Raw genomic sequence first — 19,222 nt, 5'->3', positions numbered from 1 at the left:
AGTTTGCCTTTGCCTGGCTTCCTCTTACAGCCCCTGTGGCAGCAGCCACAGCTGCTTTTTGCAAAAGGATGTGTTCTTCTGCCTGGAGAGGAGATGAAAAGAGGATCTGAAGGCAGCAAAGAAACAGAACTCAACTGACTCTCAAGCCCATGTTGTAATTTTTTTAAAGGTTTAGTGGCGTCAGCTCTGAACTCACTCCGTGGCTCCCTTTAGATTCCCTGCTCCCCTCTTCTCTCCCCGGTCCCTTTTCACTCCCTGGTTCCCTTTTTTCTCCCTTGCCTCCTTTTGACCCCGGTTCTCTTTTCTCCCCCTGGTTCCCTTTTCTCTCCTTTGTCTCCTTTTGACCCCCTGGTTCTCTTCTCTCTCCTGCACCCTCTTTTCTCTCCCCAATCTCCTTTTCTCCCTATGGTTCCCTTTTTTCTCCCTTGCCTCCTTTTGACCCTCTGGTTCTCCTCTCTCCCCCTGATCCCTTCTTCTGTCCCCCTGGTTCCTTTTCTCCCCCTGGTTCCTTTTCTCTCCCTGGTTCCCTTTTCTTTCCCTTGCCTCCTTTTGACCCCCTGGTTCCTTTTCTCTCCCTGGTCCCCTTTTCACTGCCCAGTCCCATTTTCTTTCCCTGCTCCCCTTTTCTCTCCCTGTTGCTCTCACTGCCCGGCTCCTGCTCCTTCTCCGGTTGGAGCCGGGATGCCGGGCACGGGGACTCAGCCCCGGTGGCCTCTGCCTCCCCTGCTTTGCGGGGACAGGCCTCAGGTACCTGCCAGGTGCACCGGACGCTCTCCCGTTCCCATCCCCTCCCTGCCGCTGCCGGTGCCGCTCCAGCCTCGGGCACATCCCTCTGCGGGAGAGGGATGCGTGCAGCGCCGCTTCCCCGCGTCGGGGCCGTTCTTGGAAAAGGGAACGCGTGTCCGGGAAAGCGGAAGCGCCGCGGTTTCGCAAGGCGGCCACGGGAAGGGCGGCCAAGGCCGCGGGTCCGTCCCGGGGGCGGCGGGGCCAGCGCGGCCCCCGCGTTCCCATGGCGACCGCGCCCCGCCCCGCCCCGCCCGCACCAAGCATGGCCGCCGCTCCGCCCTCACGCCGCCACACCGCGCATGCGCTTCTCTCCGCGACCAATCAGCGCCGGCTCCACCCCGGGGGAGGGGGCGTGTCCGGGCGCGCGGGGGGGCGAGCGGCCAATCAGCGCCGGCGAGGAGGGCGGGGCCTCGCTGGAACCGGGCGCCGCCGCCGCCGCCACCGCCCACGGCCGCCGCCGCCGCCCTGCCCGGCCCGGCCCGGCCCGGAGCGCCCTCAGCCCGGTCCCCTCCAGGGCCGCGGCCCCGGTGCCGGACGGGCCCCACGGGCCGGCTGTGGGCGCCCCCATGTCGGCGCCGCTGAAGAAGGGCCCCGGCGGGCTCATCGGGCTGATGAAGGACGCGTTCCAGCCGCACCACCACCACCTCGGGCCGCACCAGCCCGGCGCCGTGGACAAGAAGATGGTGGAGAAGTGCTGGAAGCTCATGGACAAGGTGGGGAGGGGTGGCTGTGGCACGGGGCTGGCCTGGGGGGTTCGGGGCTCTGGGGTCAGGGGGGATCTGGGATGAGCCTGGAATTGTGGAGGTGGCTGGGAGAGAAGGGGCTGGGGCTCCAGGGGGATATCGGGGGCTCCAGGGGGGATATTGGGGGGTTCAGGGGTGTGTGGACACAGAATGGGGGGCAGCGCTGTGGGGGGAGGATGTGGTGAGCCTGGAGTGACAGCACAAGGGGGAATGGCTTGGTACTAGTGGGATATTGGGAGTTAGGAATTGTGCCCTGGCAGGATGGGCAAGCCTGGCACAAGGTGCCAGAGAAGCTGTGGCTGCCCCTGGATGTGCCCAAGGCCAGGCTGGACAGGGCTGGGAGCAGCCTGGGCTGGTGGAAGGTGTCCCTGCCAGGGACAAGATGGGATTTAGGGTCATTCCAACCCCGACCATGCTGTGATTCCGTGTGGAACCCGGTGGGGAGGTGAGCCATGGCAGGGTGGCAGCACCAGGATGGGATGGCAGCATGAAGGGAGATCAGCAGCTCTGCAAGGAACAAGGTGGAGGAAGAGGGGATGGTTTGGAATGGAGGATTTGGAAGTGCCTGAGAAGATCTGGGATGCTTCCTAAGGGCAGTGGTCACAGCCCTAAGGCTGCCAGAGCTCAGCATTTGGGCGCAGAGTGGGATTGTTGGGGTGTCCTGTGCAAGGCCAGGAGCTGCACTGGATGGTCCTCGTGGGTCCCTTCCAAGCCTGTAGAATAATATCTGTATTAATCATATACATGTATAGATAATTCCAGTCCTGTAGGTGCTGGGATGGGGAGCTGCAGGTGGTGACAGCAGCAGGACAAGGGAGAAATCCAGGATTTGCTCCTTGGAAGCAACTAGAGCCTGGTGTGTGGGTAATGGATGGTGCAGCTTTGTGGCAGGCCAGGTTATTCCTTTTGGAATGAACAGGAATGCGTTGCTGCGCTCAGGACAAAACCTTTTCCTTAAAACTGAGGGAAAACTGTAAAAGCCTGAATAAACCCTTGTGCAATCAGTAGTTAGAGGAAGATAAAGCATCAAGTGATGTTTAACGAGAAAAACTTGTGGCGTGGGAGCTGGAAAGGCCTTCTTCCAGCCCCACACCTTCAGGAGGGGCTCTCTGGGGTCATTAAGACTCTCCACTCCTCCTCCTCCTCCTTTTCAAATGCCAGGAAATGGCTCTTGCCGGGGGCAGGACACCAGACCTTTTGGCCTGTTGGTGTGATGGAATATTTGATTTACTGGCCTGGCTAGGTGTGCTGCTCGGTCCAGGGTTTCCAGAAATGCTGGGGGGTTGTCAGGGAATGACCAAGTGAGTGAAAGCAGGCACACAGAAATAGGCACAAAATAAAAACGGAACATTTTGGTGGAGTTTTCATTGATAATTACTATTCAGCCCTGAAATCAAGGCTAGGCTTGGCATGCTGCAGTCTGAAATGTGCAGTGCAGTTTATGGCACTGACTTTAGGGCCCTACAAGTGGTGTAGAGTGAGAGCATCACCCAAGTTGCCCCCAGGCCTTGGGGACTGTCACCTGGCCACCTCCCTCCCCTCTGGGAGCAGAGCAGGCAGGGATTTTGGCCATCCCTCATCCAGCTGCCCCTCAGGCTTGTGCATTTCCCTTGGCTTTCCCCTGCATTGTTTATCCATGCAGTGGCTGAGCCTCCTGCAGTAAGTGCTAAAAGCAGGCAGAGCAAATGACTTCTTTAAAGGAGTATTAAATCCCGTTCCTGCCAAGAAATCACTCTGTGTTGGCTGGCCCCACAAAAGGCAGGGTTTATGGTTGTGCCTTGCTGTGCCTGTGATGAGCTTTGATCACCTACAGAGACTGGGGCAGAGCAAAAAAGCCCTTTCAGAGGTGCCATTGGCTCTGTTACACACTCTGAGGGCCAAGTGTTGATGTAGGAGAGGCAGCTTGGGCTTGGAAACAGGACCCTAAATAAGTGTAACCTGTAAGAATGCACATATTCATCTGCAGAATGTGTGGCTATAGATGGCAACTTGTGTTTGAGCTCATGACCTGCTCTGCTCGGAGGAAAAGATTAGCCTGAATAAAAAGCTGATTATTGTGGCATTTTAAAATGCAGCAGGGTGTTTTTTGGCGTGAAATTTCACAGCTTTAGGTCTTTATAGCAGGTTGGGTGTGTTCTCTCTCCAGTGACAGAAAAGCCAGGGCTGCTGCTGTCTTTGTCACAAGTTACATCAACCTCTTTTACTCCAGGTTTACTCACAGGCAGCATCCAGAAGCTCTCAGGCTTGAAGTCTTGCTCAGTCTGATTGGTACAAAAGGAGAGTTCTGGCTCTGAAAAGCCTTTCAGATTTCAGTTAGATTTCAGCTGTACTTATGCACACTCAAAGAACACATCTGAATTAAAATCTCTTTCGTGGTGTAGCAAAAACCCAGCGAAGCTCACGGCGAGGAATGCTAAATGAATGGAAGGTGTTGAGAATGGGTGAGATTTCTGGGCCAGGAAGATGAAATTCCAGGTGCAGATAAAAAACCTGCCTGTGTGCATGTTTAATAGATGATGTTTTTGCCTCTCAGAGCTGCGTGCTGTGTCTGTGTGGGTACACCACACTCACGACCTCATTTGTTAGCCTGCATAATTAGCTGCTGTTGTCAAAGCATTCGTGCATCTCTGCTTTGGGATGTGACTGATGAATTTCCTATGCAAGTTGATTCTTGTCCAAATATTTTCCCTGTAATGCTCTCCATAAGCTGCCTGACATATTTATGTCTTTCAGATTCTTTCATTTGAAGCCCTAATTTTTTGTCAGTGCCATTCCTCCCACAGCTACACGTGGTCACACAGAGCATGGACATAAAATATCCCTTCCCATCCCTGCTGGATGTTCCCCTTCAGCTGAATGAGGTGACATTTCTGCATTCCTCTGCAGAGCAGAGATGAAATGCAGCCCCCTGGAGTTCCCTGCTGTGGGTGGTATTTGAGGAATAGGTGGGTTAGTCATGGGCTGCTTGGGCTGGAGCAGAGTGCAATAAATGTGGGAAGGAACAGAGGAGGAAGAGGAGCTTTGAGATAAAACTTCCCTAAAGGGTTTCCTGATACCATTCAGTTCCTAGAACTGATATAGAGAAGTGCCACTGCAGGTCACCTTCATTGTGAGGAGAAGAAAGGCCAAACACAAATCTAGCAAGAGATAAGAGATGTTTGAGTAGGTTTTGTTTTGTTGCACTGGAATGAGGAGTGATCTCAGTGCAGTAAAGGAAGGAAAAAATGAATTTTCAGAACTGCCTGAGAGGGAAAATCTTACCTGGGAGTAGCCCCTGGATGCTCATCAGGCCTGGGACTCTTAAATCCAGAATTAGTCAAGGCAAGCTGCAGATTGTTGAGGGCAAGGATTCAATTCCAGGCATTGAAGATGAAGATGAGATTATTTTTCCTAGAGTGAGTACATAACAGATTCTTTCCTCAAAACTCAGTTGGGAAGACTGGTTTTTGACTTGCATTTGGAAAATGGAAATGGGTGAAGTCAATTTTCAGGTCCTTCACAGCCCTACCTCTCTTCACGCTGAGCTTTATTGGTGTGTCTGAAAACCCAAAAACATCTCCCTAAATGGTTTGTTCCTCAGAGAACACAACATGAGCCAGGCAAATTTTGGATGATAATTTAAACCCGTGGATTGCTTCTGTTCGTTGCCATCACACCTAAACAAAAAAATATTTTTCTGCTTTTTTGCTCAATTTCCTTCCACATTGCTGGTCCCTGTGGAAGGCTGCTGAGGGGCAGCTGTTCCCAGGGCTGGGAACATTCCTTTGGATGTTGTCATGATGCTGCAAGTGCACACGTAGAGAAACGAGGAAAATGCCACAAAATGCTTTTGTTGCTGCTGTGTTGCGAAAACCCCAAGTTTGCTCATGAGGCAGCAGTTCTTAGTTATGCAGTTTTGTTTAACTGCTCATCCTAGCTAATTTTGGTTTGCTTGGTAAATAAAGAAGCTGATTTGATAATAAAATACCAGCAAGTTTTGACCTTTCTGTTAACTGTTTGAGGAATCTGCTTCTTGGGAAGCAGTTTACAGGGGCTCTGAGAATGAGCAGTTTGCAGAACTCTCTGCTGCTGTGGGGGAATTGTTTTAATTGATATCAAAGTCTGAAATGCAGCAGGTCTGCTGCTCCCATAGCTGGGTAATTTCAGAATGTAGCAGCCAAATTGTTCTCTATTTCCAGCAAGATGAGGGAAGTGCAGGCTCTGCTTGCTTCATGTGCTTCCTCGTCAGAGCTGACTGTGTTTGTTAACGTTTTCAACCCACGGTATAATAAACAATTTCTGCTGAAAAGCTTTTGCTGCCCAGAGCACAGCTCAGCTGGGTCTGAGGAGCAGATTTAGAACCTCTTCATGCTCATAGTGAAACTATTTTTTTTTTTTTCAGGGGACAAATGTGTTGACTCAATTTGTTGATATGGTTCAGTGTACAATGTTCACAGGCTCCAAGGAAGCAGCAGTTGAGGCATCAGCATCAATTGACTAAATCAGCTGTCTGGCCATCCATCTCTTTATCTCAAGGCCTTGGCAGCCTCTTCAAAATGGAGGGAAAGTTTTAGTCGTTTGTTTTTCCCATGTATTCTTGCCGAGGCTTTTTTAGATGTTTATTTTTTTATTTTTTTTTTTTTGCCAGCAGTCTGATTTTTCTGGTTGGAGTTTGGATACACTGTGTGCCTTTCTCTTGGCTGGAATTGAACCTTTCTCAGGTCAGCTCTTGGTACAGGCACTGCTGTAAGTCAGATAAAATCGGAGGTGTCACTTCACAAGGTTGCTTTTTGCACATACCCTAAATGGCAAAGTGAAAAGCTAAAGCAGTGTTTCAGGAGGAATGACTCTGTTTACCAGCTATATTTAAAGGAAGTAGGTATTTAAGCCTGCACTGTAGGGAACTGCTCAATTCCTCTTGAAGGTTTCACAAGGGTTTGTGGGAATGAGATGCTGCAGAAGGATGTTAAACTGTTCTTTTGCTTTTTCTTATCCACTTTACTGAAGCTTTGCATTCTGCACTGTTTGATATCTGTAATTCCCTCAGTGTCCTGAGTTTAGACCTCATTTATATGCAGGGTGTTAAGCAGCCACATAATGTTCATTATAGGGAAGAACTTCAGCAAAGTGTGGCTACATTTTGTGCTCAGGTTTGCTGGAAATCACAGAATATAGAAGTGTCAGACTGCTGCTTCTTACCTTGTCAACTTGATCCAAAACTGACCTCACAACTCTAACTCCAGCCCTTTCTAGAACTGAAAGTTTATACTTAACTTTTTCAAAAGTTGCTTTGCCATCAACTCTCCCTTTAATTCTCTGAGTTTAGATAATGGAAACATTTGGCTATGGCGGATGGTGAAGTGGCTTCCTTTCCCCTCCCCTGTCACATCAATTTATTATCATGAGTTTCATCAGTCCACATGCACTTCAGCCCACAAATTGCATTCTTTTATGGTGGCTGGGCTCAGTATCTGGAGAAAATGAGGCTCAGGGGAGACCTGATCACTCTAAAACTCCCTGAAAGTTGTAGTGAGCTGGGGTTGGGCTCTGCTCCCAGGACAAGAGGAAAGGACCTCAAGCTGCACCAGGGAAGGTTCTGGTGGGACATCAGGAGGAGTTTCTCCATGGAAAGGATGGTCAGGCTTTGGAAGGGGAGGTGGTGGAGGTATCCAAGGAATGCTCTGGTCTGATTGGTGAGGTGGGGACCAGGTTGGACTCAGTCTCAGAGGTCTTTTCCAGCCTCGGGGATTCTGGGATTCTGTGATTCCATCTGGACTTGCCCAACAAATTACGGCAAACGTGTGACTTGTGTTTAACCCCTGCTCGTGCTCCTCTCCTGGAGTTTTCACAGAGCTGCTTTCTCCAATCCCACAGGTGGTACGTCTGTGCCAAAACCCCAAGCTGGCCCTGAAGAACAGCCCTCCCTACATCCTGGACCTGCTGCCTGACACCTACCAGCACCTGCGCACCATCCTGTCCCGCTATGAGGGCAAGATGGAGACCCTGGGCGACAACGAGTACTTCAGGGTCTTCATGGAGAACCTGATGAAGAAAACCAAGCAGACCATCAGCCTCTTCAAGGAGGGGAAGGAGAGGATGTACGAGGAGAACTCCCAGCCTAGGTAATGGAGAGAAGTGGGTTCAGGTGTTTGTTGGAGGAATTAAATGCGTTGGAAGCTTTGTGTTTAAGGTAGATCTGGTGTCAGCTCCTTTCATTTTGTACAAAGGCATAGCTGAGGTCAAGGGGCACCCTCAGGTTGAACAGCATTAAAAAAGGGATAGGTGGAGGTAGAAACTGAATATAAGGCTCTCTTGAACAAAATAATATTAACTTAGTGTACCTGAGAAGGCGTTTCCTCGTCCAGCTTTAAGAAAAGACAAAATGAATGAAGAGTGGAGTAAAACTCTGGAAAAGATCAATCTTACACATTTGTGCAGAGATATACAAGGCATACATTTGTAACACTAAACTCATTTCAGGTTTTTAGAGTAGACGTTGAATTAAAAAAAAAAAAGGTGGAAAAAATGTGAAAACCACCCAGTGGCTGAATATAATTGCCCTGGGGAGAATGTGGTTAACGGCCTGGCAACAGCTTGGAAGTATTGGAGGGGGAAAAGTGTTGGCACATGTTTCTGGTTTAATATTGAACTCTGTGTAGCATATTCCATGATATTGAGCTCCAACCAAAGGCTGACAGTGGCTCCAGAAGGCATTGCTGGTGCTGCTTCGATTGCTACTGCCTGTGTTGAAGAATGGTTTAAAAAATGGAAATTTCTTTCTGGAGTGCTGTTAACTGTGTGTGTATTGTGATCTGTCATAAATCTAGAGCATCTGATGGGTGAGTGGTGGCTGTGCCAGTCATGAATCCAAAATCCCACCTCCGGTGCCTTGGTTTTTCAGAGAGGAGCAGAGAGAAGTAATTCCAGGGGGTTAATCATCCTAGTTGGTTTGTAATCCAACTAATTGACTAGAGGGAGCAGGGGAAATCCAGATTGATAGATGGCAATGTCAGGGCTGCAGCAGAGGCTGCTGTTCTCACAGCAGGCACAGGAGTCCTGGGGGAATTGCTAATTGTCCCATTTATGAATAAACAGCTTTAGCAGGGAAGGAACTGTGGGGAGACTTGTGTTAAACACGAGCATTAAAACAGCATCACATCCTGGCCACTCTCATGGCATCTTCCTCTGCTTCTGCACAGCCCAGGAAGCAGCAGTGGCTGTTTGTTCCTGGAGGGGTAACACAGAGAGCCTTTCCTTGTGCTGCTGCTGGGCTTGGGAACATTCTCAATTCTTTCATTTGTCACAAAAAAGGACAAGAGCAGAGCAGCCAGTGCCTGTGATTTGTGTACCAGTTCAAGAGATACCTACACAAAGAATGAGGATTTTGGTTTTGGGGATTTGTTAAATGCTGCACTGCCAGTGCCAGATTCCATGGTTGTGGGAGCTCTTGGAACCCAATACTTCAGTGCTATATGTTAATTAAATTAAATGAATTTATGCTATAAATTCAGCCATAGATATAAAATATGTATACTATAAATGCAGAAATTTATACCTATACCTATATATATATCATATATATATAATAATAGATTTTATATATAAAATATGTATTATATTTTATATATATATCTATATATTAGTATATATATCTATATATCTATATCTATATCTATATATATCTATGTATATGTATATATATATATATGCTAATCTAAGGTGAAGAAACTGAAATTTTCTCACCTTGCTAGGAGCTGAAGAAAAGCGCGAATCTTTTAAAGTAAGAATTAATAAATTCAAAATCAATAATAATTTATTAATACATTAATAAATTCAAATACTCCCAAGTGTGGGAGAGGCTTTATGGAAGATGGTCAGCAGTCTCTAAAGCAAACAAATAGAAACTGAATCTGGTGTTCACTGGGAAGGTACTCATGGCAGTTTGTATATGTGTGTATAAATATATATATATATATATATATATATATATAGATAGATAGATAGATATAGATATATAAAATCTAATTTGCTCTTGATCTCATGCATGCTTGTGGCCATTATTTTGCTCTTGATCTCATGCATGCTTGTGGCCATTATTCTGCAGTGTTTTGAGAACAGGACTGTAAAATTTTAATAGATGTGTTGTTTTGACTTTTCTGACTTTTTTGTCCCTGTTCTTGCAGCATTTTTCCTCCTCTCCTGCAGACTTTGCATTCATTTTGCTGCCTGTTGTGTATACCCTTATTTTCTCCCCCAAATGGCTCCTGGTGTAGAGCAGAAGGCACAATTTTGACATTTGCATGAACAGGTGTAGTTTGCTCCTCCAGCCCATGAAAAATGCCTGAGGTGGGATCAGAACTGCCCTGGTCACTTGAGCATCACCCTCTATTCCTGTTATTTCCAACTTGCTCTCTGTGTCCTTCCCCTCAGACATTGGGAGGTCTCTGTAGCTCTGTGGTTTTGGTGTGCAGTGCTTCAGACTATAAATATATAAATTAACCATGGTTGTACCTCTCCTGCCTTAAACTCACGCTGTGATTTTTGTGAGGAGAGCTCACTTTTTTTGTTAGGAGAGCTTTCAAGATGCTATTTAAATTCTGCTTTAGCTCACTTCCATGTCTGTTTAAAAATTCATGCTGCTGAGGGTGCTTTTAAAGCTCTGGGTGCATTTCCTGACTGATAGGTAGGAGCAGTAACTTCTGGCTACTGTTTAAAACTGAATTTTAGCCAGTAGATCAAATGCAACTTGGTAACTTTGGGGATTTTATTAGAGATACTGTGTTGCTCCTCTGAGTTTTGATAGCTAAAAGTAACATCTGCAGGCTTGGAAACAAGTAGTGTTTCTAGTTAATAATTTTGGATATTTTGTTGTGTGCTTGTAATAAGGTAAAGGCAAAAGATCTAATGATGTGTTGACTGTGTCAGTAATTAGAAATTCTGAAGGCTGAGCACATTTCCCGAGGTGCTGCTTCCTTTTATTTATAGATCCAGGGGTAAATAAGCGACTTTTCCATTGTGAACTTTTTCAGTTTCCTTTTAAACAACAACAAAAAGATGAAATAAACATATTTTCCCTGCAATGTGATGGCTGCATTGCTTGGCAGTGCCACTCTTACTCTGAACATGCTGAACCTGCCTCAGGTCTCGATTTCAGTTTCATTTAGAGGCTTGGTGGTTTTGCTGGACTATTTTTTTTTCTGTTTCCATTGCAGGAAGCTTTTACTTCTCAGCCCTCTTGCCTGCACAGAAGAGCTGCAATTTGTCAGCTTTCCACACTACATCAATTACTTCTTGCAGCAGTGGTTTTGCAGTTGTGTAAATAGATTATACTTGACATGGCAGGAGTGAAAAATAGCTTGTTGGTCAGGAGACAGGTAGAGGAATTGTCTGTTCCTTGGGAAGGGATTAATTAGGCTGAAGAGTCCATTTTTCACCAAAGAATCAAATTTACTAATTATGTTAAACCAGTCTATAAGGAGGGAAAATTCAGAGAGGTTGTTTTCTAAATAAAATCAGAGCACTGCAAATGTTTCCACATTAGAGCACAGCTATGGAAGCTGCAGGGTGAGTGAGGAGAAATAATTTTTCAGGATGTGGACTGGATGTTTAAGGAGTGGCACAAGATATTTTTCTAGTTCAGCTGTGGGAAACAAATTCCCAACAAAGCCAGTTAAAATAGAAAATATCTATAAAGAAAATGGGGTTAGGCAGGGAATACAATAAACTTTTTTTCATAGGTGAAAAAAAGCTTTGGGAAGCTGCTCCATGTTTAATTGTTCTTCTGACAAGAGCTTAGGGGATGCTGGCTCAGCAGGATTTCATATTCTTCTCCAATGTTAGGACTCACTAATTTACACAGGAAAAAGCTCCCAGTGTTTAATGTCTCCTGGAAATGACCATGCATATCTCTGAAGGGGAAGGAAGTGCATGAAGAATGACTTGGAGAAAAAAAAAAAGAAAAAGAAAAAGGTTGGAATTTAAAGAGGAAAAAGTTGGAAAACATTTGTGTTAAACCCTGAACCAGAAAACCCTCTGGGATGAGGGGGGTTGATTCTCTAATCTCATCTTTGAGACCTCTTGCACACATTCCTGCCCAGGGAAAAGGAGATAGTGCAAAATGTGGAGCTCAAAATGGTGTGTGTGAGTCCTCTTTCTGGCACTTCCTTCTAATACAGCAGCACAGCACTTTTTTTTTTTTTTTTTTTTAAACAAAACCCACTAGTGTGAAGTCTACATCTGCATTTAAATTAGAACATCTTAAAGAAAAGAACAGGCTCCAAAGCTGCCCACAAGAAAGGTTTCCTTGCCAGGCTCCAGCATATGAACACTAACTAACTGCTTATTACCCAAGAAGAAATTCATTATCATGCAAATGTTGTTGGAGGGGAGGAATGTGAATTATTTCTTTCTAATTTGGTTTTAAATTGCAGTTTAGGTGATAGTTTTGGAACTTAAGTAACACTTAGCATAATTGGCTTAAGCTTGCATTCATTCTCTTTTTCTTTCTGTCTAAAATTGGACCAACCGTCTTGAAAATCAATTTGTGGACAAATGCAAGATTTCAGATGATTGCATAATAAGGAAGGAAGATTTTCATTCTTCTTTCCTCTCAGAGCCTATAAAACTGTAGAGTTTTATGGGAGGCTGTGGACTTGCTGTTGTGGGTGGAATTACAAGCATTGCTTCATTTGTAGTAATTATCGTTGGGAGTGTGATGGATTTCTCTGTGCTGGCAAAAATCTGCTGCTGCTGCTGCTACTTGGCAACTTTATCGTGTCTCTGGGGTGTTCAGGGCTGGGATGCCACCTTTGGGATTTCTGGGGTTGGATTTTAGCCCATCCCACCCCTTGCCATGGGCAGGGGCACCTCCCACTGTCCCAGGTTGTTCTTTGGGCACTCCCAGGGGTAGCAGCTGTGCCAGGGCCTGCCCAAACTAAAATAAACAATATTTTTCCTTAGAATACAGATATTGTTAATATCTACTCTGAAGCTGCCCCAGCTCCTTGTCAATCCCACTAGGTATCCAGTTCTGAGATTATGAAGATGAATCATGAAATATGGGATGTTCCACGATTTGGAGTCAGGGCTTTTGTGCTCTGTTTTTCTCTTTAACTCCTGCAAATAGCCCCTGAAAGACAATTTTTTATTCCAGTGCACAGAGCCCAAAATTAGGTATAATGAGACGTGTCCTGAGCAGTACATTTGTTGTGTAATCCCCTGAATTTGGTAAAATAAATGAATCTGTTACCTAAATGAGAGTTTTATCCTTTACCTTGTCAGTCCTCTGAATATGTGCTGGGCTCTTTAAAGACCATTAATAATACCAAATGTATTCCTCTCTTGAAAGCATAATCTCTAAAGTTTAAATGTTAGAAGTGGATTTCTAGCTTCTTAACAGAGAAAAAAATAATGTAATACCAACACTTGTGCCAAAAATAATAATTCCAGATGCTTTAAAGGTCAGTGGGTTTGGTCCTTGTGGTCAGCACAGTGGCCTGGTGTCCTTTCTGCTTCCCATCAGTCACAGCCATTTGCATACTGATAGGAATATGGAATGATTTTGGGTGGTTAATGTGTTTTGTGTTACCTTTTGAAGTGATAGGCAGGCTCTGCTCACAGAATTAAAGGTGTTAAAATAGATTTATGTGACCTGAAAAGTGCCAGGGTTCAGCAGAGCATAAGGAAACTGCTCTGTAATACCTAAAGCACTGAAAAAGGAGGAGCTGATGGTGAAAAATTCTGTGGAACAAGCAATACATGTAATATTAATCCCTTCTTTTAGTTACTCTGAGGAAATCCTGTGAGTGTTACAGAGCCTGCCTGTGTAAGGTGCCTTCTGTTGAGCCAGCAATAGTTAAGTGGAATTTCATTCACTTCCTGTGTTGCAAGTTTTGTTGAAAGTAGTTCCGCTGTTTCTATTTTTATCCTGATCAGAGGAGCCTGAGCTGCCTCAGGGTTACAAAAGACAGCTTGGGATCACCTCGAGCATTTCCACTCGCTGCTTCTGTGAACACCAGCGCACAGAAAACTCCTGAAATTCTTCTTTTTGAAGCCAGGCATATCAAACTCTCTGCTGAAATCAATCTGCTCATGCCTGGTGCATCTGGAAGCCCCTGTGACATGAGAGCCTCACATCTTTGTGGTTTCTGAAAGTGCATTTTACTTGTTGGAGTTGTTAAAAGACTGTTTGGGTTTCTTTTTCTTTATTTTTTTTTTTAGCTCTTCAAGTATAAAATTGTAAGGTGCAGTTATAGGAAAAAAACCTGTGGGTTTGTGGTTGGTGTTTTCATAAGTAGTGGAGCTTGCACTTTATCCTGTGGATGCTAACTGTGTCACCTAAACAGAATCTGGTGGTAAGAGTGTAAGAATAAGAAATGAGGACAATAATTACAGAGAGTGAAGCATTTTGAGGTTGGTTTCTTTATAATTCCTCTGTGTTTGTAACATGTCTTCAGTAGAATGAGCTTTACAGACACTGTGTGCACGTCAAATGATGGCATGTGAGCACAATATTGTGACTAAATCAGCCTGTGGAGCTGATCCTTGCTACGTGTGAGGAACTAAATTATATTGTGTCAGCTGGGTGCTTCTGAGGGAGGGGAGAAATACTGGAAGAAAATGAAAAAATCGTAGCTGGCAGTGGCAGAAATGGTTGTGCCACACTAACCTTGCCTTGAGGGGAAAAGGCATTTAGTCACAAAGCACATTAATTTAACTAATTGTGTCAACGTGGCTGAGAGACACGTCCCTGATTAAACCAGACCTTTAATGGCTTTCCAAGATGGAGCCCATACAGGAAACGGGGAAAGAAAGATCTGCTGAGGGTCTGGGGGAGGGAGACAACACCAGCAGAACCCCCAGCTGGGGCTGCAGCTGGAAGTGCCTGCTCACAGAAAGGTGTGGAGCAAACCCAAACCCATCCTGGGCAGGAAGGAAGAGCAGAACCACAGCAGAGGGGGCTCAGGGCAGGAAGGAGGGGGTAACTGAAGGAACCCTCTTGCTTCATGCTGGTTTTGGTTCCCCAAATTCAGAGCTTGATGGATGCAGGGGCTGAGCTGGGCAGGCTCTGGAGCTGTGCCTGGCTGGTCCCACAACCAATTCTCACTCACTCCCAGTGCACAAGCACTGATCCCTCCACGCTCCAGCTGCAGGTGTTCCTCACCATGTGTGAAACACTTGGCTACTGTACACAGTGAAAAAAAAAATATTTATCTTTTGACGTTTTCACATGTTGATTCGTTATTTCCAACCATAATAAACCGAGAGCTTTGCACGTACGTGTGAAAACCCTCAGGGCTGTGAAATCCCACCTCAGCTGGTGCTGTGAGCACAGAACAGTCAGCTCTGGCTCTTTGAAGCTGCCCCAGGTGTTCCTGCAGCTGCCTGCACACTCTGGGGACAGCTCTGATGTGGCCTGAGCTCCCTGGGTAACGTTTTCAGCGTTTAAACACTGGCAGGTGTTTAAATTCCACAGGATTTAGGTGCTGCACTCAGCTCTTCCCAAACTGGGCTTGGGAGATTTCATTTTAATTAATTCTTGTAAGATTTAATTTGAACTCGTAAGATTTAGTTCTTTAACTCATAACTTGTCTCTGGTGGAGCCCTTGGTGACAGTTTTGTGTGCATGACTGTGTTTAGGTTAAATTTTAAAAAATGGGACATTGCTGGAGGTCTGTGGTCAAAACTGTGTGAGAATCTCCAGTCTAAATCCATAAAATTTTTTTTAATGTTGTCCCTTTTTCTGAGAGTACATTCACATCTGCTTAGTTGAAGCAATAGCAATAAGGACAGTTCTGATGTTACTAAAAATAAAGCACAATCGTCAGTAAGCTGTGACATGCTAATAAAAATATTCTCTAGAATTGCAAGTGTTTATTTGGTCTGTGTAAATTTACAAATATGTAAATTGCTAAAATAAAGGAAATATTTTGTCCTTTTAGCACAGGATTGGTAACTGCTGTATGTAAGAGCCAGTAACACAAACTATTTTGCAATTTGCTGCTCTTTATGTTCATTTCCTGTGGTTTTTCCTGTTATTTACTCACAATATAGCTGGATTTTTATAAAAAATATGATAACCTTGAGAATTTAAAACGTTCAGCTGGTTTTGGAAACCAAGTCCTTCAATGTGTGTGTGTACAACCATTTGTTTATCCATCCTTAAGCCTGAGGAAGTTCTTATTTCTCTCATTAACTGATGTGCTCAGCTGAGTGCAGGCACTTCCTGAGCTCAGCTGAGGCACAAGAGATAAACAGCTGGGCCCAGGAATATTCTCTGGCTTCTTGCAGTGTTTTGTTTAAACCATGCACTTGTTCAGGGTCAGAAATTCATCAGAGTGCTTTTCTGTCATACACAAATTTCCCCACATTGTGCTGGGCAGCAAAAGGAGAGTACACAATCATTAGCGTGTTTATTAAAGCTCCTATTTTTATAAACTCAGTTATAAAAAGCCCATCATTTTTTGCTTGGGTTGTAGATTAAATGATTGATAACAGCCTGGTGTTTGCTTTTTCTTCTTGCACTAAATCACACTGTCCTCTTTTTATTTGGCCTTTTTATGAGTGAGTGCTTTCAGAATTCCACACCTCTGATTTTTCTAGTGTTTATCATAAAAAGGCATTGCAGAGACATGGTGGGAGTCTCCATGGGGTGGGAATTTATAATTAAATAATTTTCCCTGTACCATGAGCTCAGAATCTGAGCCTTCCCCAAAATGCAAAGAGAAATACACAGCTTTGAATTACTTACCCTGCCAAACCCAGACTGTAGAACTGCTTCAAAATACCCAGTGTGAGTGTGTGACACATCCAGAGACAGCTGGGGAATGGGACAGCTCGGGGAGGAGCAGCTGGGGGCTTTTCCTTGAGTTAATCCCAAGCACCTGCTGTGGTTGGACACGTCTGAAATGAGAAAAACCAGAATTCTTTGTGTAGCTGGTGTTTTCCATAAACACTTTGAGCAGCTTTCATTGCTGCACACTAATGGAAATGTAGCTGGATAAAGAAGGGTAGGAAAGAACTGCTGTCAGAGAAAATTCAGAGTTTTGGGCTCTGTTAATCTACCCAGACCCAGGGTATGGAGGAAGGGCTCATGAGGGGCTGAGGGAATACTGGAATATGTGTCAAGCAATGTGGTCACTTCCAGTTGAGTCTAGACCCTGTGAAAATGTGGGAAATGTCCCAAATGTCCAGGGAATTTTGGTGGGAAGGCTGGAGGTCAGTTCTGCAATCAGGCACATTTACAGGATGAGTCCTTCAAGTGCCAATATCATGTTTGGAGCAAGTGGTGTCTGAAAAACATCCAAGATAAAGGGAAAAGGAACCACTCCAACCAGAACACCAGAAATTGGTGAAAGGCTGGAGCCTGGGGCAGTGGAGTTTGCTGCCAAACACCAATGTTCTGCAAACTCAGGGAGAGAGATGGGAAAAGAAGAAAATCCAATGTGTTGGGGATGTTCCCTCCCTGGGTGGTTCAATATTTAAATAATCAGTGCCACAAGTGAGTCTGTGCCATGCCTGGGTGGTTTCTGAGCAGCTCTGGTGTGTTGGGCACTGCTCACAAGTTGTTCTTGCCAGTTCCTTCTTTTACCTCCCAGCACATGATGTGGGGGTGAAAAAAACCCCTCTGGCCTAGAAATATCCCTGTGACTTTTCAGGAACTTTTCCTAGTGGAGTGGAGGAGAATATTTGGAATATTTATTTTGAGAGAGAGGTGTCTCTGGTGAATAGAATAGCAGAAAATAAATCTATTTTTTCCAGCTTAAAAAAGGGCATTTCCTGTGGGATGGAGCACTCCTGATGTCTCAGTGGCACCAGGCAGAGAAGGGACTTGAGGTCCCAGCTGTAATTCAAATTGGATAATTAAACACAACCCTTTGAGAGCTTTTGTGTGTAAGTTGTGACCATTTTAGGAAGAACCTGCAGGTGTTTTTGCATTCCCTTGGGAGCTTGGGTCTGTTAGGATCAGTTAGAGATTCCCTGAGCAAATCTATTGTGTTGGGAGCCTCTGGAGACCTGCAGAGACATTCAGCTCCCATTGTCTGGGGCAGGAGCAGCTTTATGTGCTCTCAAAAGGAATTTTCAGACTCAAACCTGGTGAGATTTTTTGTCTTCAATACTCAGTAGGTGAGGTCTGAGTGTTGGTTTTGCTCATTTTCTGTGAACATGTTTTTCCATGGGAGGATTTTTGCCTGCTCACCTTAAAGAGATTATACAGAGTTTGACATTGTGGAAAATGTCTTGAAGACAACAGATCTTGCTGGTAGTTCCCATGTTTTGGATGTTCTAAGTGCTGGGGAAACACTTGAAAGAGAGCCCCAAATCAGAGTTTTGCATGCTGGGATCATTCTTAAATTGCAATAAGTGCTGATTCTGCTTTACTTGGAATACTAAACTCTTTTTTTTTTCTAAAATAACCAATTTTTTGTGGTCCTTTGCAGGAGGAACCTGACCAAGCTGTCCCTGATATTCAGCCACATGCTGGCAGAACTCAAAGGGATTTTCCCCAGTGGGCTCTTCCAGGGGGACACGTTCCGGATCACCAAGGCAGATGCTGCAGAATTTTGGAGAAAGGCTTTTGGTGAAAAGTAAGTTTCTAATTGTGCTTAAAAACAGGTGTGAGAGCAAATAGCACCCAATGCTTTTAAGAATTCTGTTTGGTCCTTCAGGAAGGGCTTTGTCAGGTTCAAATAAATGATGGGAGAGACCTACTGGTCATTCCTACATTAAATTTCCCAGTTTTTGTCCTGTCTGGTTTTTAATGTTTCAAGTGATGAATCTTTCTTCAGTTTCCCCAGGAGACTCTTGTATTGTCACAGTGTTTTCCTTGATTATTCAACCTAAATTTTCCTCTCCTTGATTTAATTCTTTAATTTTTAAGTAAGCTCTACAAGCTATGCAAAATAATCCTTTCTTCTTCCAAAGGTTACCTTGCCCCCAACATGGGTTGTTCTTTAGCTAAGCCATAATATTATATTCTTTTCATCTTCCCTCCAATTAGTCTTTCCAATCATTTACTCACCTCTCTCCTTCTCTGAATTTCTGTTTGCAAAATGTCTTTGCTAAGAGTGAGGGGGAAGGGAAAATGCAGCAGTCTTTGTGTCTTGTGTCTTAGTCTTTCCAATCATTTACTCACCTCTCCTCTGAATTTCTGTTTGCAAAATGTTTTTGCTAAGAGTGAAGGGGAAAGGGAAATGCAGCAGTCTTAGTGTGCAGCTAAAGAACAACATGGGTTGTTCTTTAGCTAAGCCATAATATTATATTCTTTTCATCTTCCCTCCAATTAGTCTTTCCAATCATTTACTCACCTCTCCTCTGAATTTCTGTTTGCAAAATGTCTTTGCTAAGAGTGAAGGGGAAGGGAAATGCAGCAGTCTTTGTGTGCAGACTGCTGAAATGTCAGGTTTAATTTCTATATCTAATGAAACACTGGCTAAATGAACCATGGAGGTGTTCACAGCAATGTTTGGGGATTAAAGTTAATGGATTGGGTACTGCTTTCAAACTGGGGGAGCTGAGGTACTTCACCTAAAGAGTTTAATTAGTAGCTGTCAGAACAAAAAGCCATAATGTATTTACTCATGAGTAGCACAGTTGTCTGAAGTGAGGCATTTTCTTCCTGTGTTTCTATGCCACTTGATTTATTAAAAAAAGGAAAATATTCCTTTAAACAGGAGCCTGTGTTTTGGCTTCTGATTATCTTCCTTCTCCAGTTA

At 44.8% G+C, this 19,222-nt stretch overlaps 1 protein-coding gene across 1 annotated transcript in view; it reads left to right on the top strand.

Moving 5' to 3' along the window:
* The first annotated feature begins 1,314 nt into the window (after positions 1–1,314).
* Positions 1,315–19,222, top strand: part of CBL (Cbl proto-oncogene) — a 37,869-nt gene continuing 19,961 nt past the window's right edge. The window contains exons 1-3 of the mRNA XM_058041167.1: positions 1,315–1,499; positions 7,383–7,630; positions 17,948–18,094. Of these exons, the coding sequence (XP_057897150.1) occupies positions 1,353–1,499; positions 7,383–7,630; positions 17,948–18,094 (542 nt within the window). The 5' untranslated portion in view covers positions 1,315–1,352. The remainder of the gene's footprint in view (positions 1,500–7,382; positions 7,631–17,947; positions 18,095–19,222) is intronic.

Source organism: Melospiza georgiana, chromosome 27, assembly GCF_028018845.1.
Source record: "Melospiza georgiana isolate bMelGeo1 chromosome 27, bMelGeo1.pri, whole genome shotgun sequence".
Taxonomy (NCBI): Eukaryota; Metazoa; Chordata; class Aves; order Passeriformes; family Passerellidae; genus Melospiza; species Melospiza georgiana.
The sequence above is the reverse complement of the archived record's forward strand: the minus strand, read 5'-3'. Positions and strand labels throughout refer to the sequence as shown.